Source organism: Anolis carolinensis, chromosome 1, assembly GCF_035594765.1.
Source record: "Anolis carolinensis isolate JA03-04 chromosome 1, rAnoCar3.1.pri, whole genome shotgun sequence".
In the NCBI taxonomy this organism is placed as follows: Eukaryota; Metazoa; Chordata; class Lepidosauria; order Squamata; family Dactyloidae; genus Anolis; species Anolis carolinensis.
Genome location: NC_085841.1, coordinates 55752421 through 55778740, shown reverse-complemented (window position 1 = coordinate 55778740; position 26320 = coordinate 55752421). Strand labels below are relative to the sequence as shown.

General features: G+C 39.6%; 1 protein-coding gene across 4 annotated transcripts in view; it reads left to right on the top strand.

Moving 5' to 3' along the window:
• Positions 1 to 26320, top strand: part of kif26b (kinesin family member 26B) — a 384274-nt gene that overhangs the window by 161855 nt on the left and 196099 nt on the right. For all 4 annotated transcript variants that reach the window (XM_062968955.1, XM_062968956.1, XM_062968954.1 and 1 more), the window contains one exon: positions 12084 to 12250. In XM_062968955.1, coding sequence (XP_062825025.1) covers positions 12084 to 12250 — 167 coding nt within the window. The remainder of the gene's footprint in view (positions 1 to 12083; positions 12251 to 26320) is intronic.

Sequence of the window (26320 nt, the reverse complement as noted above, 5' to 3'; positions counted from 1 at the left end):
AAACAAACCAAGATGTTTCAAAGTAGTCTGTAGACTTCATGACTTGATGAGGCCATGAAATCACACAATGTAATTGGATGTCTTTATGGCCACTAATTAGGTTTATAGCTGTGCAAACTAAGACAGCAATAAAAGCAATCAGATTTTTTGGAGTAAACTTTAAATTGATCATTTTCAGGGTCAGGAAGGGATTATTTTCACCTGATGATACTCGCATGGAAACACTGTTGCTTATTCCTTTTGAGCCTTTTTTATGCATTATGATTGCAGAAACTGGCAGTGTCATAAAAGTAAGGTAATTCTCCCCAATAGGTAACTTATTTATCCTTAATAGCATCTCAGTAAGAGCTGCTGCATGTGCTCAGAGGACAACATTGTGGGAAACATTAGCGGAAAACTATCATTTTCATTGTAAAGAACTTAATTGTTGCTGACCAAAGTTCAGAGGACCAATCTTTCTACATTTTTACCAAAATCACTAGAATGTATCTCTTCTGTTTCCACATAGCATGTTTTCATAGCAACTACAATCAGCCCTCCACCTTTGCTGGGGTTAGGGGCACAGAACCCCCATAAAGGTGAAAAACTGCGAATAAAGACATTGTTTTTTAAAACTGATTGAACATCTTTCTAGGAATTTCCTAGATCTTTGTGATGTCCCCTGAACCCTTGGGACGTGGTCCTGCCTCCATTATGGACCAAAGTGACGAGGAAATGGAGTTTGTGCCGATTCAGCAAGACTCTGCCTCTTTCCAGATGCTCCCTATTGACAATTCTAGTCCACAGCTCATTAAAAAGGCCCTTGAAACAGAGTCTTCTCCCACCAGTTCCCCTCCCTTTGATAGACGGATGTTTTGGGAAACTAGTAGGTTTGAGAAAGCTGGCAGAAGAAGGAGTGCGTGATTAGCAGCTAGAGAATCTGCTGATTAACCTGTTTTCCCTGAGAATTCTCAGGGAGGATCGCATCTGGTTGAAGATGTTGTTTTAGCTCTTTTCCCTTGGGAAAAGAGCATTTGGACACCTGCTCTGTGGAAAGATTTGAAGTTCCTTAAAAGTTCTGTGCGCTGGCTAGCCAGCGCGGAGTCAACGTGTCAGTTGAAGAAGTAACTTCACTTCCAGCCAAGTGTGGACCGCGTTGGGATCCACTACCTTCCAGTCTACCCGTGCCTTGCCTAGTCGTGTTTCCGTGCCTTGCCTAGCCGTGTTTCCTTGCCTTGCCTTGCCGTGATTCCAGTCTTGCCTTGTCGTGTCGTGAATCCAGCCTTGTCTTCAATTCCTTGCCTTGGACTTGCTTTTGAACTCTAGTAAAAGACTTGGACGTTTCCCCACTCAAACTGCTTGGAAGTTTGAGTGTATTTCAGTTTTTGGATTACAAACTTTAAACTCTAATATTAGACATTGGACAATATATTATTGGACTATATTTGACCTTTCCTGAAAGGTCTATTGATGAACTATATCTTCTGCTTGTTTTCTTCAATTCTTTAATAAAGATATTAGATTGTTTATTGGCCTTGGTGTATTGGTTTCCAGTGCTCTCGCAGCCAGGGGTGTCACAATCTTTCAGCATCACTACATGGTCAACTTCCACTAGAAGCTGACCATAGAATCGTATTAGTGTACCTAGACATTCCTAGGATGCTTGTAAGCCATCTGAATCCTTTGAAAGAGATGGTGGCACAATACAAATAAAGTTGTTGTCATTATGATGATTATTATTATTGACTCACAATAGGCAGGCACGTAGCCAGGATTTTGATTCCAGGGGGGGGGGGGGGGGGTGAGTCTGAGTGAGAGAGGATCTATCCTAGTAAACCTTCTGTATTATTATCCCAATACCCCCATGCATGTGGGATATAGTTATCATGGTGATCAGATCATGATATGAATAAACATAACAGTTTAAATAATAAATGTAAGGCCTCGCGGACCACCCTGAGAATTTCGGGGGAGTTGAAGCCCTTCAACCCCCCCCCCCCCCCCCACCCGGGCTACATGCCTGACACTAGGGAACCTAGATTCCTAGAGATAGCATTTTAAATCAACCCTGAATAATCACATCTGCAAAAGTCAAATTACAAATGTGGAGGAACAACAGTTCATATACATCAGTGGTTCTCAACCTCGGGTCCCCAGATGCTTTTGGCCTTCAACTCCCAGAAATCCTAACAGCTGGTAAACTGGCTGGGATTTCTGGGAGTTGTAGGCTAAAACACCTGGGGACTCACAGGTTGAGAACCACTCGTCTAAACAGTTCTACACCAGAAACAGCCTTAGACACAAGTGAAAGCAAATAAAAAGAGTTGTATTTCAGCCAGAATAAAGAGAATGCAATTTAGAAAACAAAGTACCATCTCAATGTTAATCTTCAAGCAAATGCAAAACAAAAGTCTTCACAGCAGACATCAAATAAAGTCTTTGATAAACAGGCTTACGAGTTGCCAACAACAGGTGGTTTCAGAGATTCCACACTAGACACAATGCTGGGTTCAGGCTCTTACTCGAAAGTAAGATGGTTGCAGCCAGCACTGGGCTCTAGCCTTGCTGCTAATTTACAGACCTGTGCTTTCCAGCACAGCTGACCCTAGGGCAAGGTCTAATTGCTTAGCGTTTTCTCTGCTAGCCTAGCTGACCTCCTTCTGCCTTCTTTCTCCCTTCCTTGCTCCAAAAAGGTAGGGATCTCTGCCATATCTGTTATCTCTCCTCCCTCGTCTTCTTCCTCACCAATTAACCCTAAATCCCCAAGTGCTACCTCTTTGACCACCTGTCCTCCTTCTCCCTCAGAATCAGAAGAGCAATTCACAACATATCTGGGGACCCCAGGTTGAGAACCAGTGATATACATTGAGCGTAGGGCATATATAAGATATGTTTTAAAATACCATTTGGCATCAAAATGCTTATGAAATGACACGTGTTCTACCTTGACTTTTGTTTAAAAGGGTTTTGTGAAATGATTGATTTAGTTGGTTGCTGAAGCATAAGGCCAGAAGAGGAATTCTGATGGATCACATCAAGGGTCCATCTAGGTCAGCAGGCTATTTTCCACCTGGATGGGCCCTACCAGTCAGAAGAATAAAGGTGCAGGTTTCAGACAGTTGATGATGACAATCTGGGAGTGCCACCCCAGGGGAACAGAGCTGCACCAGAAGCAAATGATGCAAGTCCAGAACAATGAACCTGATCCCACTCAAAACCAAAATAGCTAGAATAGAGATATACATGGTTAATCCAAAAGCAGGAAGCCAGAGCTACTATGCTGGTCCTGGGCTTTAGAGTCAAGAAACTTGAAGACACGCAAGAAGAAACAGCAGTAAGTGTGTTCATATTCTGAGTCAGTGGTTCTTAACCTGAGGTCCCCAGATGTTTTTGGCCTTCAACTCCCAGAAACCCTATTAGCTGGTAAACTGGCTAGGATTTCTGGGAGTTGTAGGCCAAAACACCTGGGGATCCACAGGTTGAGAACTACTGTTCTGAGTCAATTGTTTGCATTACTTTCCCCAGCAATTTTGGGAATTTTGAATTTTTAGAAGCTGTTGCACAAGGTGCCTAATCCATTGTGAGGGGAAACAAAAAATATTTTAAGACTTAGGCAGATTCGGGATATTTGTTTCCTGCCTCTGGTATGAGAATTATTAGAGGAAAGGGCAACCTCTGAATTAAAAGCGTGGAAACTGACAATACTTGTTCACTCAGAAGTAAGTTCTGTGGTGTCTAATGGGGCTTATTGCCTTGGAGGCATGTTAAGAGTTTCAATTCAAAGCACTGATTAGAACCAAACAATTTGCTGAAGTCTGGTGGTTTTCTGTAGAAAAGCAATATTCGCTGAATGATTTTATTTCCATATACGAGGTAAGATGGGCATCAAGCAGCAGGAAAAAATGGAAGGGGAGTTCCTCTTCCATTCAGTGGAATTAATGTAGAAAAATGTAGAGAACAAGGCTTTTTTGCACTCTGCATTCAGGTCATGTCTTTTGAAAACTCCGTTGTGAACACAGAAAATAGTAATTTCCTTTCTGCCACTGTCTCCACCATAGAAGTTTGTCATATATCTTTAAAATAAAGACTAATGATGCAGTTTAAAATGCTGCCTGGATGAAGAGATACAGTACCAGTTCTCTGTATTGCTTACTGTCTTGCTGGCAAGATGACAAGGAGCCTGCTCTCTGTCTCAGTAATGCCATTTAGGCAGAAGGCTGCAGACCGACACACATGGGTAGCTTTTGGTGCCATTCCTGTCAGTCAGGAAGCACAAGGTCAATGGCTTACAGATTGCCTTGTGTGATGTGGCAGCACCTATAGTAAGATCTCAACCTCTTACAATGTCCTGACACTGTTAGCAGGTAGCTTATTTGCAGTAAAGTGAAATATCTGGCCATAATAAATAAATCAGGCAAAAGTTGCACAAGTAATGGTGGCTGTTCTCAGAGCTACCGCTATGGCAATGTATGACTGGTAGCTTAGAGCTGCTGCCTGTAGGGATGGAACGGGGCAGTTTTGTAGAAGGACCATGACTCAACATACCAAGGTATTTTGATTAACAAGGATAAGAACCATATACAACTCCTATCATTCCATAACATAGAGCTATGGCAATTAAAATGGTGTCAAACTGATTTAAATCTACAATGTACAATAAAATGTACAATAAAATAAATCTACAATCTACAATAAAAAATGTTTCAAAATTAATTACAAAATTAGGTGGTGCTGGCGTTTCGTTTCTAAAGTGTTTCTAAAATATATAGTTACTGAAAATTTAGTTACTATAATGAGAGTAAGGAAATTTTGTTACTTATTCATTATAGTAATTACACAAAATTACTATAATTGGGGAAACTTCAGGGGCTTCTTTCTCCTTCATTTTACAGCTACTGTGGTGAAACTTGCTATGATGGTAGACCACCTTTACTACTGTTAGCTCATCAAGTTTCAGAATGTTTCACTTATCCATGGATTTTTGGGGAATTGTCGAAGTTTTTATAAACAACATTTTAAAAATTCTACAAGAACTAGTATCTTCTTGAAATTTCTATACAATGACACAATATAACAGGGGATCATTCCCCCCAACTTTCAGAAATATTAATATATCTACTGATTTCAGGGAATTTTCTAAAATTTTGACAAAAATGTTTTTAAAGCCACAACAGCTATCTCATTCAATGTCTCATATTAATCAGTAGAAACCAATATTAACAAATTCTACATTTCCATAGAATCCTAGAGTTGGCCTTTTGAATTCTCTGGCATAGGGCTCCTCGCCTTCCTAAACTACATCTCCCAGAGTTCTGTGCTTTCTTTATCTTTTTCTCAGTGAACTTTGCTCCCTGCTTTCCTTCTCCTAATAGTGGGAGACCATTAATTTAAAGAGGAAAAGCAGCCTTTTTGGCTTTGCTTTGCTTCTTTGCATTGAAAATGTAACTGACTTTGGTAGTCTTCTGAAATTTACAAAATGCAAACAAAAAAGTAAGTTTCAATTCTTACGTTTTTGACATGGGCTATGCCTACTTGCTGGATATCGCCTCGTAAGTACAAATTTAACAAATTTGATACAACTTACCATGACTAACAAAAAATGCATTCTCCTAGTGTATAGCACAAGTATCACAAAACATGGTGGAAACTGAAGTGTCACGTTCTCTTTATTGGATTTCAGCTTTTATCTGTCTTATCTCAAAGTCATATCGCATTCAAACTTATGCCGAAGAATTAATTATAAAGACTTTTAAATTAAGGTAGCAATTAATGGCTTCAATATATATACACATTACAGTTACTGTGTTTTTCTCAAAACTATAAAGACCTTTAAATCAAACATCTCAAAGGAAACAGTAGAAATGGAATGGTTCAGTTCACTGCTTTCCCATTGACTTTTCCATATTTTCTCATGTTGCAATCTGTTACTGAAATGGATTTACAATGTTACTATGTGATGTACACAAGATACCTAACACTGTGAAGGTGCAAAATATTTTTGTAAATGGCACAGAAGTGAAGATAACAAAAACAATCTGGTACTTGTCGGTTATATAAATATACAACACGTTGGAACGGTTTCAATTCTAGCATGCAATACAACAAAATATGGGGAAAGTCAAATGAGGATGAATATTTCTGCAATGCACTGTTCAGAAGCAAATTTATATTATGCCTGTCACAAGCCTTGCAAATCATACAAAGATCCTGCAAAGATCAGAAAAGTTTGGGGTTAGATAACCATATATACTTGTCACCTTTTTCATGTATGTACTACATGCACACTCACTTGAAATTCTGAACAGGGACGAGGGAGCAGGCCTTTTCTATTGTTGCTCCCCGGATCTGGAATTCCCTTCCGGAGGAGATCCGGCAAGCACCCACCCTGGCTTCCTTCAAAAAGCTGCTTAAAACCTGGCTCTTCCGCTGCGCCTTTGGATAACCGAGCCCATAGCTATAGTAGTCGCACAGGCCACCTCTTTGACTTGAAACACTGCACTTTATTCCTCTGCCCCAAAGCATCTTAGAATATCACATTGCATTTTAGTTCTAGTGGTCCCTCCAGGCCATCCTCTCCTCCATCCCAGTGGTCTTTTTTCCCCTCTTTCTTTGCGGATTCATGTTATTTGAGTGATTATATTCCTTCTGCTTATGTGATTGTTTTAGTCAATTGTTATGTTTTGTTTTCGTTTCTAATTCTTATAGCGTTTTATAGTGTTTTCAGTGTTTTATTGTACAATGTTTTATGCTGATTTTATATTGGAAACCGCCCTGAGTCCCTTTTGAGAGAGAGGGCGGTATACAAATAAACTTTTACTTACTTACTTACTTACCATGACTTGCTGTGCAGTAAGATCTAAATACAGCATCTGATCTTAGAAGCAACCAGATCAGGCCTGGTTAGTACTCGGATGGGGGACTGCTAAGGAATATCAAGAGATGTAGGCAGTATTTCATAGGATGCCAATTTAGTTCCATTCGTTGTGGCAAAGTTAATAGGCAAGGGAGTATGATAAGAGGTAATGTACTGAGAAATACAAAGGCCCCATTTTGACCTTGCCTACTCATTGGTTCTTGTAGCTGCATATTTGATTGACCCAAGTTCATAACCTTCTAATTCTCATCTTTCCATACAAAATTCTGTTATTTGTTCCAAAAAGAACAAATTTTGCTATCTATCAGTGAGCATCATACGTCCTAATTTTTAGCTTCCTTCCTTCTGTATCCCACCCTTCTCATTTGCAAAAAAAGCTCTCATTTGCCTAGCAGTAATATCTGAGTGCAAATGTTATTTGCATTATCCATATAGTTATTGAAATCCCAACAGGGCATAAGCTCTTGTTCTAGGAAACTTCTGGCTTCTACTTGTTGATTTTTGTCACTAATAAATTGTACCAGCATTAGCTCTGCTTTAACATTAATAACATAGAAATCTTTCTTAGGCAGTCTTCAGTCTCGCTGTATCTCAGTTAATAAAGTAGATGTATTCCTGGGCATCTGTTCTTTTAACAGGAAATTTGGTATCAGTGGCAGAAATAGTATGGAAAGAAATGGGATAGATTCCTATGACATACGCACACAAAAGAAAAGCATCTTAACATTGTGCGGCAACATTTTTATTCAAAGCTAACAGTTTGCGCATGTGAAATAAAAAATGGAAAACAGACCAGTTAAGCCTTGCATAAGTATATCAAAACATTCCGAACCTTTGCAAGCAGTGGCAAGCTAGCCGGGGTATCAGCTTGCCTGATGGCAAGTGGACCCCCTTAAACCATAGATAATATGTTTAAAATGTTAAAAAGGTCGACTAGATTTGAATCCTGTTTTTTCCTAGCTCAAGCTTGGCTTGTTGCATTGTTTATCTGCAACCAGATAAAAAAGTCTGTTTTTCCTCCAGTACCCCTTCAAAATCCTTCCAATTGTGATGTGACTACAGCTTCTAACTAGGCAGAAGAAGAAAGGAAGTATGGGCAGCAATAAAAAGCCTTTATAAAAAGGACTTGTTGCAACATTGGTTAAATGTTGTGTGCCTGTATTATTTAAGATCTATCCTTTTAAAAAAGGATTCATCATTATTTTCCCAGCCCACTGGTATATTTTGGGAGATCAAAAATGTGTCCATTAAAATATTCTGTTCATTGGGTGGAACATTTATTCTCTAACTATTTTTTGGCACTTGTGTGGTGCTGGTGGTTCGAGAACAAACCAAAGTCTTGTTGCATCACTGGACATCTGTAGGCATCATGTTCGATTTAGTCTAGAGTTTCTAACAGGAAGAATAATGTAGTACATCTGTTAGAGCATATAAGGCATATATTTGTGCCTCTAAATTCTACATGACTTAAACGGTGTTCAAATATAGTTCATGGTATAGGTTGTACATTCAAAGTCCCCAATTCATAGTGAGTTGAGTTGTGAACCATTTCGGTGACTTTGGGCCCAGTGATCCCAAACAGGTGGCAATCTAAATGTTATTGACTTGCAGCTGCTAACAACAACATACCTGCTATCCATGACTTTGGCAAACCAGTAATACATTCCTAGTATCAATCTAGTGTATCAATATTATTCTTGTTTGGGATACAACACTATGATAATAACAAGATAGTTTTAAGATGACTAAATTTATGTTAACAAAGTGCTGTAGGCACCAAAGAAAAGCATTCAACAATTGAGAGCAGGAGAATAACAACAGCTAGCAGACTGAAAACAAATATATAAACAAATTCAAAGAGTCAGCCATGTGCATCTGGATTAGTCTGCAAAGGGGCATTCTTGCATTGCTGAGACAGAGAAAGAGGTTGGGAGCATAGGCTTTTGTAGACTTCTACTTCATCAAATGGTGTATTCATATGCATTTCACCATGCATCTGGTGAAGTAGGCTTAAGCCTATGATGACTGAAGTGTGTGTTAGCAGGCATTAAATTAAGCGTTTTAAAAAATCATTTCTGGACATCATTGTTGTCAGTGGTTCACCTTAAGAAAACGTTTTGATTACAAAATGCTTAAGTGTAGCCACATGAGGGTGCTGTGATAGTGACTTCATAAGAAGAGGCACCTCAAAGGTAGGGTATGGTAGAAGCCAAACTAAGCCAAGGGATGGAACAAATAACATCCATGTATTTCTAACCACTAGGCTATTATTTATGCTTACTTCTTAATGTTGGTAGTATGTGAAGAAAAACTCAAGTACCAGTTATTTTCCTGTTGTAACCATGTGGAAGGGTTCCTGATACTTCCATTTTATCCAAACAACCTGCAGGATTATAAGAGAAATTTCAGTGACTGGTATTGTCAATGGTCCTTATAAGAAAGCAAGGCAATGATGTCCTCCCAATATCTATACAAAGTTCCCCATAAAACCTATCTTGTTAGCCTATCTTAAATCTTTGTTTGCACAAAGAATGGGCTTAGTGGCAAAACAATAGTTGATTTACCTTTTAAAACTAAAGCCTACTCTCAGAGTCATGGCTGAGCAGCTCAATCGGAATTGTTTGTATTTTGTTGTTGCTTTACCTGCACTAGCATGAGGGAAAGAAAGGCGTATTTTTTCTTGGGTGAGAATAAAATTGGCGCATGCCTGAAATGTGTTGTTATGGAGAGCTACGTGACATGGTTTTCTTATTACATTAAATATTACATTCTCGTGTAGGTTTTTCTTGTTCTTTTCCTTTTGTCATTCATTAATGATACTTGTAGTGTCACACGGTCACACTTAGTGTGTTGCACATAGGTATCGAATCCATACATTTACAGTGTCCCAAGTGACGAAATGAATTCCACCATCATAAAGGCCTGAGGCTTCATACTGAATAGATGACAGTTTATAACATCAAATGGAAAAGCCAATCTGCTTCTGGGTTATTGTTTTTGTTTCCAGGCCGCTTATAGACAGGGGGACCACTTTTCATTATTTATTACTTCCTACGAAATGCAGATGCCTTGACGACGATACTGTCGTTCTCTTTCTCTTAATGCTATTTCACTACCTCTGTCTGATGACAAGTCTGCAAAGTTTTGAAAGCTAACAAGATGAAAAACTGAAATATGTTTCTGTTCACCACTACCTCTGCAAAGGCATAATGGATTCTTCTGCTGTGGGATGTTTTAAACTGTCGCACTGGACTAGAGAATGGAAACCATGCTTCTTGTTAAATGGGCTCCAAAATTTCTCAGCTTAGTTCTCTCTAGAAGTCATGGTGATTCAGTAATGTTCACAGTGCAAGTGTGTACAGCTTACAATATAAAATTATACTTATTTTCCATACCATGCTATTTATTAAGAAAAATATATATGTAATAGCAGGAGCAATACTAATAATTCTGATGTAAATCTCTCCTATGGCATATTCATTTGAATCAAAGTTCAAGCATATTATTTTGTTCATCTATGATGAACATTTCTAAGAGCGTGTCCTGTGACATTTCGGTTGTCACAAGGATAAATCAGTCTGTTTGCAGTTTGAGTTATCTGCCTTATTGTTCAATGAGAGCCTATATCATCTTAGCGATCATACTAATTCATTATATGATAGTGGCCCGTGTCTTGGTTGAATTAGATAAGGGGAGTGATGCAAGATGAGTATCATGCCAAATCATTCCTAGGACTCTAATTTCTTTGCTCAAGCGAGGAAATTTTTGTTCAGGCTGTTCAGCAGATTCTAGTGTGGACCGGCATGAAAATTAGGAACAAGTTACATTCTTCCAAACTGAACATAGCCCTCAGTCCAAGTATTGGTTTTTTTGCCAGGTCTTTGAAACCTCTTGGTAGGAGCAATCCCAGGGATTTGCCTCAATATGGTGATTTTTCAATTCTGGCTATCCTCACCTTGTTGGGTTATAAGGCCTTCCACAGACAAAATTAAAATAGTGAAATAGTGCTCTGCTGCCTTTTTTTTTTTGCACAGGGCACACATGAAAGCAATCAAAGTCTGACAACCAGATGCTACTATTTTTCTCATTGTTTATTCAGAGCTGCTTGCCATTGATGTCAAGGTGATGATTTTGTAAGTAAATATGTTTTGTGACTTTTGCTAAGCAGAAGTCACAAAAACTCACAGCAACCTAGTCACAAAATAGCTATAGGTTAAGTTAAAATGGTGACACCAATGTTAATCCCTTCTCCCAAGAATGGGCTAGTAAGACATTATATATTCCACATTATATAAAAGAAAGCTCTTCTTATCTACTAGGTTTATTTTGCTAGGGCTGGACATTTGCCTGGGTTTCTCTGGAACAGGCGATACTGTCTTGACACTCTACACCTAGCCCCAGGGATTTTTATGAACCCAATATGGATCAAAGAGTGGATCTGCTGCAAACAGTAGAACCTGCATATCCAAAATTATGGAAACTATAAACCATAATGCTACCTAAGCAAATTTCATTTTGGTAGGCAAAGTACTGGTTTTGTAACCTATCTTTCTGGTAAGAAAAACACATATTAAATAAATACAATAGTGCAAATAATGACAATTCTTAGGAGTAAGCTGGGGGGGGGAGAGAAGGTAGAGATGCAAATATCTCAGATACACTGGCAATGCCAATTGATACATACAGGAAGGATTTATTTAACTAGCCATGTTCATATCATTAAGCTCTTAGTGTACTATGCCTTCAACTCCATAGGAGATTATGGCTAATAGTATGTGAGATGTGCATTAATGTCCTGCTCTAGTTATTATCACATGCCTTTAATGCTCAGAAGATATTGATCTGCTTACCATTCTTCTTGGTCATCATTTCAACTTGCATTAAGCAGAACTTGACACTGCACTGCTCACAAATATTTGCGGAAATTTCCTTTTAATAAATAGACTTTGACTAATGTCTCAGAGTCCCCTACTGTGCTTAAATGGAGCAAGGATAATGCTTTACACTTTCTCCTCCAAACAGAGGAAACACCAAAGCCATAATGGAAACTTAAAATGTCAGGAGGTTATTTTAGCTCATTACTTTTAATGAAAATGAGGTGAAGTCCTAGTCAAAGTGCTTCAAATAAGCATTGGAGAGTGGTAGTGAATGAGTTTAAAAGGTTGCAATTGTGTGCTGAATGCAATGGCGCCCAATGACCTTACTATTTCTTATTCTTTTCCCCTTTTAGATTTCACAGTTGATCACTGAGACAGGTCGAGAGGGACTGACTGAAGCTGTGCTGAACCGCTACAATGCAGATAAGCCTTCCTTGTGCAGCGTCCCTGTCTCCCAAAGCACGTGTGTCGCCAGTGAAACATCAACAGGCACCTCAGTGGCGGCTTCCTTTTTTGCCAGGTATGTGTATGGCTGTTTTCTATACTTCTGCAGGTTTGACAGAGAGTAAAGCTCTAGATCAGTGGTTCAGAATCTGTGGTCCCCCGATGTTTTTGGCCTACAACTCCCGGAAATCCCAGCCAGTTTACCAGCTGTTGGATTTCTGAGAGTTGAAGGCCAAAAACATCTGGGGACCCCAGGTTGGGAACCACTGCACTAGATCTAAAGCAAGTGCAATTGGCCCCCTCCACATCTGTGTGGATGGGTTCTAGAACCAAAATCAATGGAGGCTAAAATCCATTCTATAATATAAGTTCATATAAAAGGATTCAATTCATGTGGATTCAGTCTAGTGCACATTGTATGTGTGTGTGTGGAGCATTATTCATAATCTTTCCAAGTTAATTACTGGGCCAGTGCTGTAAAGTTTACCCAGCACCAGAGGTCTTTGCTTGCCTGAACTACCACTGCATGCTGCAACTAAGCTCTAAAACAAGAAGGGAGCTCAAGTGCTCTCACTCTACCTCATGTGCATCCTGAAAGCACCTCCATACATGCAAGAGCTATCCTTTTCCACTTCAGCTTGACAGCCATTGCACTGTATTTCTCCCTCTTGGTCTTTTCTCCATCCCTCCCCAGTGGTTTCTTAATCCTCATCCACTCTGGTAGGTGTCCTGCCACAGAACACCTACCACAGAGCCCTTGCAAGGCCAACAGGTGGGATGGAGGAGAGAGGAGATGTCCTGCAATGCTTTTTAAAAATACATTCTCTATCTATGGTTGACTGAATTTGTGAATATGGGGGGTCAAGTGTACACTTAGAAAAGATTGAGAATAGAATGAGATAATGCAATCAGTGCTACATACTGAAATTGTGTCCTCTGTGTATTTGATTTTCACAAGTTAATAACAACCAAACTTTTATGAAAAGGATGGTATTTTAAAATGTCTCTTTAGTATATTGCAGTTGTAAGGGCTAATATGTGCAAAGTGACGATTGTTAATCTTGGAATGGTTTAAATATGTTTGTCAAGTTCCCTAAGTAAAATGTTACATTTGTTTTTTGTTAGCATTTTAAAATCGAACTTTATAAATGGTTTTCATTTTATTTACAGTTGTGGATATTATGTTTCCAATTCTGAAATCAAAACAGAAAGTGCATTAACTCTAAATTAGAGACGCCTGTTCAGTATGAAAGCCATGTTGCCAACTGTGTTCATTTCTTGGAAAAACTGTTATGGAAATAGTTATGGCTGGGCCCCTCATTCTTAAGCTGCCCTAGGTTTCACACATGAGACGTCTCCAGATATTGCTAGATCAGATCACACCACCTAATTACATGTGGTTCACCCGGCATCAATTCTAAATACAGAATTGCTAAAGTCAAATCCCAGTTTAAATGTTCGTTAGCAATCTGGCTGTGATATTTACCTTGGCATGAGCGTAGTCATGTAATTAAGCCTTTTGATCCTTTGTGGTAACTCAGAATATTGTGCATTGGCAGAAGCTGATTTGAAAATGCTCATAGATTTTTATTTTAGAGTTTGTGTGCTAGGCATAAGGCTGTCTGGGCAGTATGTAAACCAACTTAATGAATTCCCTTATATCTTAAGTATAAAATGATTGAAAAGCCTGCCAGGCAATTGTGCTTACATTGCTGTGCATAACGACATTGATTTCTTCAATGTCTGGCATGATAATGAATGCTTTGCTTGACTCTTAAAAATTTCAGTTTGTGCATTCCTGAAATGATGGCAAATCTGTATTTAATTCATGAATTGTGTGTGGGGTATCCCTTCGAGTCATTTGTCAACTTAGGAATTTCATAGGGTTTCCATAGGCGAGGAATAATCAGAGGTAGTTTTGCCAGTTCCTTCTTCTGAAATATATCGTATGGCACCTGGTATTTGTTGGTGGTCTCCTATTCAGGTATTAACTACAGCTGACCTTGCTTAGTTTCCAACACCAAGAGGAAGCTACTGTCTTTAGGGTAAGACAGGATTTCTCATTGTCACCTTTTAAGCTAGGGTTAGGCAACTCATGTCCTCCATATGGGCTACAACTTCCATAAAGTCTGATCATTAGTAATGATGGATGGGTTTGATGGGAGTTGAGTTTAAAACATCAGCAGTATACCATACTCAGCGGTCTAATCTTGGATGCCTTCACCTGCATGAAAATAACTGAATGTGTTTGTATTGATCCCCAGTTCTCCAATGACATAGAAATGTAGTGCACTGCATATAAGATCCTTTTTAGGTGTATGTGTGTGTGTGAGAGAGAGAGTGTGTGAAACATAACTCTGGAGACATAGCTATGTGAGATATTCACATCTGATGCAAGTCTCAGCCCTGGTATTATGTAGTCTTGACTTATTGGAAAAAAATTGTACATAATTTTGAAATCTTCAGATCTAGGCAGTCTGTAAATATTCATAAATAATCACATATTCAGAAACCCACAAGCCATTAAAAATATTCATACTGTAGCTATCACACACCTGTAAAATCTAAACTATCCTTTATTTGATAGCTGGCTTTCCGTTACAATAATTGCTGAATAAGACAATTGTTAAAACACAGCTGTAAAGTTAAAAAAAAATATTTCCAGCCAGAATTTACTATGCCTGCTGAGTACTGTGAACAAGACCACGAAAGGAACCAGTGTTTGCTTAAGACAGCATTTCATTCAGCCAACTTTCCCCCTGCAATTAGTGGGTAAAAACGAATGGCCACATTAAACTCTACAGAAACCTCTGTGTAATGTCAAGAAAGCTGAAACATATGTGTGGCTGCTTTCAGTGCAGCTCAAGGGCATATGTCTATCCAGTATGGTTTTACTTTCTAACAAGACCACAGTGTGCTAGAAGGGGAAATAGTAAAATAACCATGTTGTTCAAAAAGAGAACTGCATACCATATTTTCATGTAACAAATCGTTCTGTGTATTGACTTGAGATGGTCACTTTATAGAAATCTCAAGATTCCAGTCAGATTTCTTACCCGGAGGTATCTTTTAAGTTAATCAGAAATATAAGAGACACTGAAGTTGAAGCACTTAAGTAATATGCCAGCATCCCATCTGTATATATAATAAAAGTGAAAATATGTTTGTATGTGTGCATGTTTGTGTATGTATGTATTTATGTGGGCAATTTCCAAGATGGAACCTACCTCATGTGAGCATTGTGACTCCCATGGACAATGAATCTGGACCCAACTTGGCACACAAACCCCCCCATGACCAACAGAAAATACTGGCGGGGTTTGGGGGAAACTGACCTTGGATGTTAGGAGTTAAGAGTTCACCCATATCCAGAGAGCACTGTGAACCCAAATGACAATGAATCTGGACTACACTTGGCACACGTACCCATCATGATCAACTTATAGTGTGGTTTGGGGGCAATGACAGATGATGATGGGAGTTGTAGTTTACCCACCTCCTTATGCATTTTCTAATTGGTCCATTCATAAAATCCAAAACCAAAATAAGACTGTTGTTGAAGGCTTTCATGGCCAGAATCACAGGGTTGTTGTGTGTTTTCTGGGCTGTATGGCCACGTTCCAGAAGTATTCCCTCCTGACGTTTCGCCCACATCTATGGCAGGAATCCTCAGAGGTTGTGATATAACTCACAACCTCTGAGGATGCCTGCCATAGATGTAGGCGAAACATCAGGAGAGAATACTTCTGGAACATGGCCATACAGCCCGGGAAACACACAACAACCCAAAATAAGACTATTCCTAATAAATAGTGTGACAGAATCCCTAACCCAATTTGGGTACCTAAGATAGATGGAACATTGTTTCCATCATAAATATCTTGGTGTCACTTTAGATCGAACACTAATATATAGGAAACACTTCATGAACACCAAGCACAAAGGAGGCCCTGCTCTCGGTCCCGCCAGCCTCACAGGTGCGACTGACGGGACCGAGGGACAGGGCCTTCTCAGTGGTGGCCCCCCGCCTATGGAACACCCTCCCAAACGAAATTAGACAGGCTCCCTCCCTCCTGTCTTTCCAAAAGAGAACAAAACGTGGTTATGGGACCAGGCATTTGAGCATGAGTAGCAGCAAAAATGAGATATGAATATATGGCCTACTGACAGACCCCACCTGAACTTGAAAAGCGCCTTAAATGTATATTTAAATGTATAATTATGTACATTTTTAAATGTATACTCTTAATTTTATTGTAATTTTTAATCTCGATGGATTTTTAAATCTGATGTAAACTGTTTTTTGATGTGTATGTTTATATTGTAAGCCGCCCTGAGTCCCCTGATGTGTGAGAATGGCGGGGTAGAAGTGATGTAATAAATAATAAAATAAATAGCTGCGTGCAATAACATCCTGCAGAAACTTATGGCAGCGGATGAGGTGCAGACCCAAAATTAATAAGAACATCAGCCCTGGCCTTGTCTTACTCAACTGCTGAGTATGCCTGCCCTGTTTGGCAGTAGTCTGCCCATGCAAAGCAGGTGAACATAGCATTGAATGAAACATGTAGAATAATCACAGGATGTCTCAGACCTACACCTGTTGATAAACTCTACAAGCTAGTTGGCATTCCCCCCCCCCCCCCCCCAATGTGCAACAGGAAGTTGCCACTAATTGTGCAAGAAATGAGGTTGAACACTGTGAAAGCCATCCACTGCATGGCTATCAGCCTCCTCCCAGTAGACTCAAATCAAGAAAAAGCCTCATGAGAACCACCAGTTCTCTTAACATTCCCCCAACAACAGCAAGAGTATCCCTCTGGGCAGCTAAAGCAGGAAATCCCAATTGGATGGCCCCCCATGAGGGTCTGCCTCCAGGGGTAACCCAAGAATGGGCAACTTGCACATTCCTAAACAGACTCAGAAGTGGAATGGGCAGATCAAAAGACAACCTGGCAAAATGGCAATACCTAAAAGAATCCTCCACCTTGTACGGCTGTGGAGCAGAAAAGACCACTCCACATCTGTATGCTATTCCGCAATATCCTGCCTTATGTACAGAGAAGGAATTGTGTGAGGCTACTGACAACAAGGTCGCTGTTGCTTGTTTTTGGTCAAAATATATTTAACCCCTTGTGCTCCTTCTATTTTTATCAGTTTTATATTAATTTGTGCAATGCTTTTGATGCAAAATAAATAAATAAAGCTGGTCATAAATATAAAAGGCAATTGTGGGGTTCAGATGTCAGCAGAGGGATGACAAATCTTGTCCCTTCGATAATGGAAGAGGTCATTAATGCCTATAGGACTGGAGGATGGATTTATGTATGGAGCAGAATCAGTTGGATGACCAGACATAGACACCCCCCCCCCCCGTCAAGCTTTACATATGTATGAAAAGATATGCCAAATTTGGGGCAGAACTGAGGAATTGATAACTATTTAGATATTGTTGGACTGCAACTCTCATTTCCCCAAGCAGCATATGTGCTGAGGGATTGTGGCATTGGTGTCCAACACCTCCTGGAGTACTGCATGTTGCCCATTTTTGATGAAGGCCTATAATTTGTTAGACTTGGGGGGAAAGATCAACTTCTATTCGAATGCCCACCTAAGTGCATGTACCACTTTCATAGTGAATCTTTGCCTTGGAGTTGTGGTGCAATAAAATGAACCAACCTTATTTATGATCCTCTCTACTTAAGATGAAGCATGGAATATAAATGGGATGAATTAACAGTTTGATGCAGAGAAGAGGTGTTAAGGGCAAAACATTAATTGGACATTTATCTTGAGGAACAGCATCTCTAAGAACAATAGTAGTATGAAGCGACCTGAAGAAATGACACCCAATTGTGATATGCTTATGTTCTTTAAAGGTTCTGTGTTTTATTTTGTTTTTAAATCCAGCACATTAAAATATGGTGCATTTACGTTAGCACCAACAACATCCCTAAAAGCTTGCAGTCAAGCCCAAAGTGACCTTTTGGCTGTAAAGAAAGCACTGAATTCCCAGTTACATTTAAGATTTCACACATATGTGTGGATTTGTTTGTTTGTTTTTGAGAATGAGTGAAATCAAAACCAACAAAGCTTTGTCAGCATAAATGATGGGAATGTGGGGGCAAAGGTCTTCAGTGAGATTTACTTTGTTCACCTGTGTGATAAGATGATCCCACCTGAGTCAATAGGATTAGAGAGGCCCATATGGTCCAAGGTACTTTGTGTGAGAAGTGGCTAAAGCAACAAGTATCTGATTTTCTGAGAAGTTTAGAAAAGTTGCTCTTTGACATGAGAGTGAAATAGTAGAATTAGCGATATGATTAACAAATGAAGTTCCATCCTGAAAGCTTCCCAAACAACTTGAGAGATGGCTGTTCCACCATAGCTTTTGACTAATACGGCACAGTTTTATTAAAACCTCAAACTTAATTTTACTAAAACAGTTGCTTATTTTTCCTCTGAAGTTCTTTTGAACTTGGTCAGTGCCCCCACTTACTTGTCTTTGGCTTCTTCGGCTGATAGGCATTACAGTTTCTCTTAATCTCCCTGATTGTTTCATCTTGCAACTGTTTCCATTACTAAGGCCCTTTGTTCCAACTTCTTACTCTTTCTAGGACTCATTCTTTGCTTTTTGTTGATAGTACAGTGCTTGTTCTTTAGCCTGTGATCTGATAATTTTCTGATTCTGTTTCTGTCCTCATAATATTTCTGATATTGTTTCAGGTCACATTGATTTTTGAGTTATAACGTTAATCATTTTCTGCTTTCTCTTAGAATGCCTCTAAATGTAGAGCAGTTTGATCGCTCTTAAGATTTGTAGTTTGATAAAGAATTGTCTGCAAGAGAGTTGCTTTAGAGCTATGGTTCAAAGGAGTGATTAGAGTTATGTAGTCACTCCTTGGGGAGTTATAAGTAGCCTACACTAAATTACAAATCCCAGGATTCTGTAGACTGGAATCTTGACCATTTGATTTGAATCACACTGCTTTAACTGTGTTGTGTAAATTCCACATGTGACTTTCTCTCAGTGACATTCTTTATAGATAATAAAAGATTATTATATGAAACCAAAAATATGGAGCACGGGATCTCATGCTTACTACCGTAATAATCTGTGAGGACCAGTGGAAGACAACAGCCAGTCAGAATTGGCACTAAAGCTATTTTTGGACTATAATGTGGGCAGCTTGTAGTCCAAAAGACTACAAGATTTTATAAGATTCAATCGTGGTAGTGAAGTGAGAGAAGTTACATTTCAAGTGTAATCCTCTTCACTGAATTCCCTATGTTCCTCTTTTCTGTTTTATCTAAACTGGGGGCCCATTCACATTACATAATCAGAACACCGTTACTCCACTTTTGAATGGTGGGATTTGGAGCTTGATGAAGCACTCGAGTGCTCTGGCTGGGAGTCCCAGGATTCCATAGGACAACTATGGCATTTAAATTGGAATAAGAGTATTACACTTGTGTAGTGTGAATGGGCCCAATGAGCACAATTTTGTTTTAATTCTGTTATGTTGGAGGTAGTATGATGTTGCTATGCCTTGTGGTTATCTCATAGATGCTCTATAGATTTCCCAGCCACAGGCTTGTGGAGCCCTCATCCCCAGTCCCAGCAATAACTTGGGAAGATATAGATGTTGTGGAATAGATTAATGTCATAGTGATGCACCTTTAAAATTCAGCCTATGAGCATAACAAAAACCTGCATCCCTTCCCTTTCAGAACCAGTGTGATACAGTGGTTTGAGCTTTGGACTAGAACTCTAGAAACAAGGGACTGGATCCTTGCTAGGACCCAGGAAATTACTGGGTGACCTTGGGCAAGTCACACTCTCTTAGCCGCAGAGGAAGGCAAAGGCAAACATCTACTGAATAAATCTTGCCAATGAAACCCAATGATAGGTTTGCTTTAAGATCACCATAAAAAGGGAACAACCTGAGGTCACATAGCAACACTTCATCCATACTACAAAAAATACATTATTCAGTGCTTCAACTCTAAGGAAGAAACAATGTTCTAAATGGAAACAGACATCTTCATTTTGTGCTCTGCCAACTTTTTGTTGAAGAATTGGGAACGTTGCCTACATTCATCCCAGATGTTCATGAAAACAATTTCTCCCTTAGCTTATAGAATCTATGTTTATCTTGCACTGTCTTGATTATACTTAAAGTGATGCAAAAAACTTGTCATTTGGATTGTATGCAATGTCCAAAAGCAAACATTTAAATATTGTGGGTAAATTTTAAAAGCCTGTCTCAATTAATTACACTCCTCAGTGGTCAAATATTTTCTTCAGAATACCATTGTCTTGAATAACTATCATGTCTTAGCAGTTGAGAATTCATGGGGGTGGAGTAAAGGCCCATGATTTGTGATGTTTGATATCTGTCCTAATGCTGTATTTGTAGAGATAAAAGGAACTTCCTCAGGGCTCAAGAGGTACCTGCCTCTCCAGCCCTGGGAAAGGACCATCAGGCAAGTTTGACACCTGCTGGGAAAGCAAACGTAGTGTAAACAGCAGTTTTCTTGCCTGAAGTAGGAAGACTGAACATTCCTCCTCCCATCTAGTCCCAATTCTCTGTGGAATGGCACCATTTCCCAAAAGCACAGATTATATTCTTAAATATCCCTTCTAGGGTATGTGTCTCTGAGGAATTTCTTGCTAGGATCTTGGCATTTTCTGCAGCTAATTGGCCATGTTCTCCAGAGATTTTGCTTATTTTTTCCTTCCTGTTCTCGAGGCAGAAGGACATAAAAGCTGTTTCCTAATTGATGCTCCTGCTTTACTGGTGGTCACTCATGTGTCCATTCTCTGGGGAACTATGCTGCCCATCCATCATCTTGCTCTGATATGCTATTTCCCTCTTCACTGTATTATTGTGTGCAATATGTTGCTAACATTTGGTGACTGCATCATGGTTAAATATAGAGTCAAGTTTGAATCCTACTGGTAGTTGCAAGTAGAACAGACCTGCTGAATCAAGATTATTTACTCAGGTGTCACATCACCCTTCAGAACCAATTCAGAGCTGGAACTAACAATAGGATTCAGATCATAATAGACACTGAGAATTTTCTTTAATACAGAGGAGCCCACTAAGATTGACCTATCAGCTATGTTCAGGTTTCATAAGGGTGCCTGAAAAGTAGTTGATACATGGATATGATATGGTACATTTTGAAAGTATATGAGCATGTACCATTCATTCATATCATCTCATTTATTCCAGCAGCCAGAGCCTAATTAAGGGAACTCATGATCTTTATCATCAAACATCTATGATCAAAAGTTAGGCTTTGAAAATACAGTGCAGTCTTGTGTGTTGTCGAAGGCTTTCATGGCCTGAATCACTGGGTTGCTGTGAGTTTTCCGGGCTGTACAGCCATGTTCCAGAACATGCTTCTGGAACATGGCCATATAGCCTGGAAAGCTCACAGCAACACAATCCAGTCTTGGTTGCTAGGCCTTTTCCTGACTTTTTTTTTTGAGCTGACCTTCAAGGTATTTCTATTCCAATTGCAAAATTAAGAGTTTTGCTTAGGTGCTTGCACAGCTCATTAGATCTCCAATGAAAACATGGAAATTAAAAAGAAAAGTATTGTTTAGTTTGACATCTATCATATAATGTGTCTGTGCTATCCAGCTGAGCAGCCTGATACCATTTTAATTGCCTTATTTCAGGATGGTGGGATTGCAAATTTGATGAAGGCTGTAGGACTTAGAATTCATAGAATCATAGAATCATAGAATCATAGAATAGTAGAGTTGGAAGAGACCTCATGGGCCATCCAGTCCAGCCCCCTGCTAAGAAGCAGGAAATCGCATTCAAAGCACCCCCGACAGATGGCCAACCAGCCTCTGCTTGAAAGCCTCCAAAGAAGGAGCCTCCACCACGGCCCGGGGGAGAGAGTTCCAGTGTCGAACAGCCCTCACCTTGAGGAAGTTCTTCCTGATGTTCAGGTGGAATCTCCTTTCCTGTAGTTTGAAGCCATTGTTCCGTGTCCTAGTCTGCAAGGCAGCAGAAAACAAGCTTGCTTCCTCCTCCCTATGACTTCCCTTCACGTATTTGTACATGGCTATTATGTCTCCTCTCAGCCTTCTCTTCTGCAGGCTAAACATGCCCAGCTCTTTAAGCCGCTCCTCATAGGGCTTGTTCTCCAGACCCTTAATCATTTTAGTCGCCCTCCTCTGGACGCTTTCCAGCTTGTCAATATCTCCCTTCAACTGCGGTGCCCAAAATTGGACACAGTATTCCAGGTGTGGTCTGACCAAGGCAGAATAGAGGGGGAGCATAACTTCCCTGGATCTAGACACTATACCCCTACCTCTGTTGAGGGGCTCTTGTTGCTGTAGGAATTTATTTAAGTTCCATAGCAATGAAATTGAAGTAATTTCCCAAACTACAACCTTAAGATTCTAAGGATGGAGCCAGAACAGTTAAAATGCTTTTATATTTCTTTACTTATGTAGTATGAATATATTTTCATTCTTAGAGGTGTGCTATTTCCATTATCAGTATTTGTGGTAATGGCAAGCTGCCTGAGAGTAAAACTAGCTGACATATTTGTCCAATTGGGCCCATTTTGCCAGAATGCTTGTGGAGTATGTGGAATATTTCCAATTTCTACTGGATTTGCATATTTTGATATGTCTCCTTGACCCCACCTAAAAGGTCAAATGTCAGGCTCTTCATTAGAAGTATATCCATGTGGATTCACAGGCCACAATGCTATTTAGGTTTTAACCTGACTGTTTTCTCTTTGTGCCTTTGTTTGCAAACTGCCACTTATTTGCACGCTGTGTGGTTGTAGAAATACAAAGATGACACTGAAAAGGCAAATTTGTGTATGTTGCCAAATGAATTGGGTCTCTTTAACTGTTATTTCTCTTTCTTTGCTAGTACTGGGTGTCTGGGAACTTGCCAATCTACTCATAAAACTCTGATTGTCCATCTGTGGATCATCCTCACTCACATCCAGCCTCTGCTGATTTCACCTCTTCATGGAAAATGAGTGCAGTCTAGGCCAAGCGATGTGAGAAGCCTAATTTAACAACAAATGAGGGGTGATCTTAATAGAGATATTGACTTTCGTTCAGTCACTGCAGAGTGTAAACTTCTAAAGAGCTCTCCAGGGTCCTGTGTAAATTCGGAGATAGGCTTCATCACCCTGGAAAGTTCCTTTAACATTTGGAACAAAACCCACAGCATATCCACTGTCCCACTGACTGTTCTGTTCTTCAAAACGTTATCCAAAGGGACTTTATTTGACTTCCACAACTCATTGCATTGTATTTTGTTTGATCTTTTGTTTGGATATACAGTAGAGTCTCACTTATCCAACACTCGCTTATCCAACGTTCTGGATTATCCAACGCATTTTTGTAGTCAATGTTTTCAATATATCATGATATTTTGGTGCTAAATTCGTAAATACAGTAATTACTATATAGTATTACTGTGTATTGAACTAATTTTTCTGTCAAATTTGTTGTATAACATGATGTTTTGGTGCTTAATTTGTAAAATCATAACCTAATTTGATGTTTAATAGGCTTTTCCTTAATCTCTCCTTATTATCCAACATATTCACTTATCCAACGTTCAGCCGGCCCGTTTACGTTGCATAAGTGAGACTCTACTGTATCATGAGAAGATGTCACTCACTAGAAGAGACAAAGTGGAATCAGTAGGAATAGAGGAAGAATGTATTAAAGATAGAATCACTTAAGGATGTCATGGTCCGGAGTTTGTAAGACCTGAGTAGGGCTTTTGAGAACACTGTGAATTGAAGATCTGTGATCCATAGGCTTGCCATAAGTTGAAGACAAATGGAAGGCAATTAATAACAATATGTGCTTATTTTGTATTGTATTTTAAATGCACATTTATTGTTTTTAATTGCCTTCAATTGCCCCCACCTTTTTCACAGACCTGAGGTCCAGAACTGGGTTTCAAAGCTTGCACAAAGGAATAGTGAAGATTCCTTGTAGCCTCTTGGCAGGGGCTGCTCAGATAGTGTACTGTATAATTTTTAAAAGGAGCAATTAGGCAAAGTAAATGGTGGTGCTTAAAAATTATTTATAGTTCTACCCTGTAATCAATGTCTGTCATCAGTTTTATTCTTGGGATGAGGCCCTTGTGCAAAGCATGGATGACACAGCTTGGCAGGAATCCTTGGATAGTTTTAATTAGAGTAAAACCACTGATTCCATTGTTGAAAGATGAGTAAAAACATAGGTAAATCCCACTGATTCATTGGGTTTGCTCTAGTATGGTTTAGGCCAAGGCTCCTCAGACTTTTTAAGCAGAGGGCCAATCCACAATCCTTCAGACTGTTGAGGGGCCAAATTATCATTTTTTAAAAAAAGCGAACAAATTCCTATGCACACTGCACATGTCTTATTTCTAGTGTAAAAAAACCCCAACAACAACAATGAAAGAATAATACAATATTTAAAAATAAGAACAATTTTAACCAACATAAACCTCTCAGGATTTCAATGGGAAGTGTGGGCCTGCTTCTGCCAAATGAAATAGTCAAGTTAATTAGGATTGTTGTAGTTGTGTGCCTTCAAGTCATTTCAGACTTTGGGCAAGCCTAAGTCTAAAAGGCGGGGGCCAGGTAAATGACCTTGGAGGGCCTTAGTTTGGGGACCCCTGGTTTAGGCCCTTATATTTAGTTTTCTTTAGGGGCATTTTTTATTTCAATTTCCAGAAGATTAGATTCATTTCCACCTTTGCGAAATCTGCAGGGATTTAGAGCCTTGCCATCTTTGATATATCAATACTATTTGAAAAGCCAATTAAGGGTTAGCAGCAATGTGATCTGATGAGTATTGTGAATGACATTGCTTATCTTTTAAACTGCAGTGGAATGATTATCCAGCAATCTAATTTCCTGCATTGATTAAAAAGTGAAGGGGATGAAAATTAAGCAATCAAGAAAAGAAATACTAAACTCTGAATTTAAAGAACCATGGACTTCTTTAAACGATGAAGTACAGCTCACTGACCAACACATTCTGTTGTTTTGCAAAAAACAGTTTCAAAATGACCCAGCACCACAAAACATCTTGGTTTAGATCCACTCATTTTATTACCACAATTCCAAACACACACACTTGCATACAGGGATGTTTTTCATCAGAAACTAGACTCAGAAGTGACATATCATTTCCTATTTAGATGTGACATGTCCCTGCAGCTCACTGAAAGGACATGGTGCAGAAATTGAATGTTACTCCAAGATAGTTGTCCACACTAGGATTATACCATTTCTTAAGACATAGTTTGTTGCAACAAAAGCTACATCTGTATTAGTTTTATTCTGAATGCTTTTAAACTCTTCATGGGAACAGTTTCTTCCCCTGATGACTTGTAGAGTTAAGGGCACTCTTTTGGCACAGGATGGGGTAGTATAGCAGACCTCTTCTTGCTAAGGGGACTTTTATTATAGAATCATAGAATCATAGAATAGTAGAGTTGGAAGAGACCTCATGGGCCATCCAGTCCAACCCCCTGCCAAGAAGCAGGAAATCGCATTCATAGCACCCCCGACAGATGGCCATCCAGCCTCTGCTTAAAAGCCTCCAAAGAAGGAGCCTCCACCACGGCCCCGGGGAGAGAGTTCCACTGTCGAACAGCTCTCACAGTGAGGAAGTTCTTCCTGATGTTCAGGTGGAATCTCCTTTCCTGTAGTTTGAAGCCATTGTTCCGCATCCTAGTCTGCGGGGCAGCAGAAAACAAGCTTGCTCCCTCCTCCCTATGACTTCCCCTCACATATTTGTACATGGCTATCATGTCTCCTCTCAGCCTTCTCTTCTGCAGGCTAAACATGCCCAGTTCTTTAAGCCTCTCCTCATAGGGCTTGTTCTCCAGACCTTTGATCATTTTAGTTGCCCTCCTCTGGACACATTCCAGCTTGTCAACATCTCCCTTCAACTGTGGTGCCCAGAATTGGATGCAGTATTCCAGGTGTGGTCTGACCAAGGCAGAATAGAGGGGTAGCATGACTTTCCTGGATCTAGACGCTATTCCCCTATTGATGCAGGCCAGAATCCCGTTGGCTTTCTTAGCAGCCGCATCACATTGCTGGCTCATGTTTAACTTGTTGTCCACAAGGACTCCAAGAT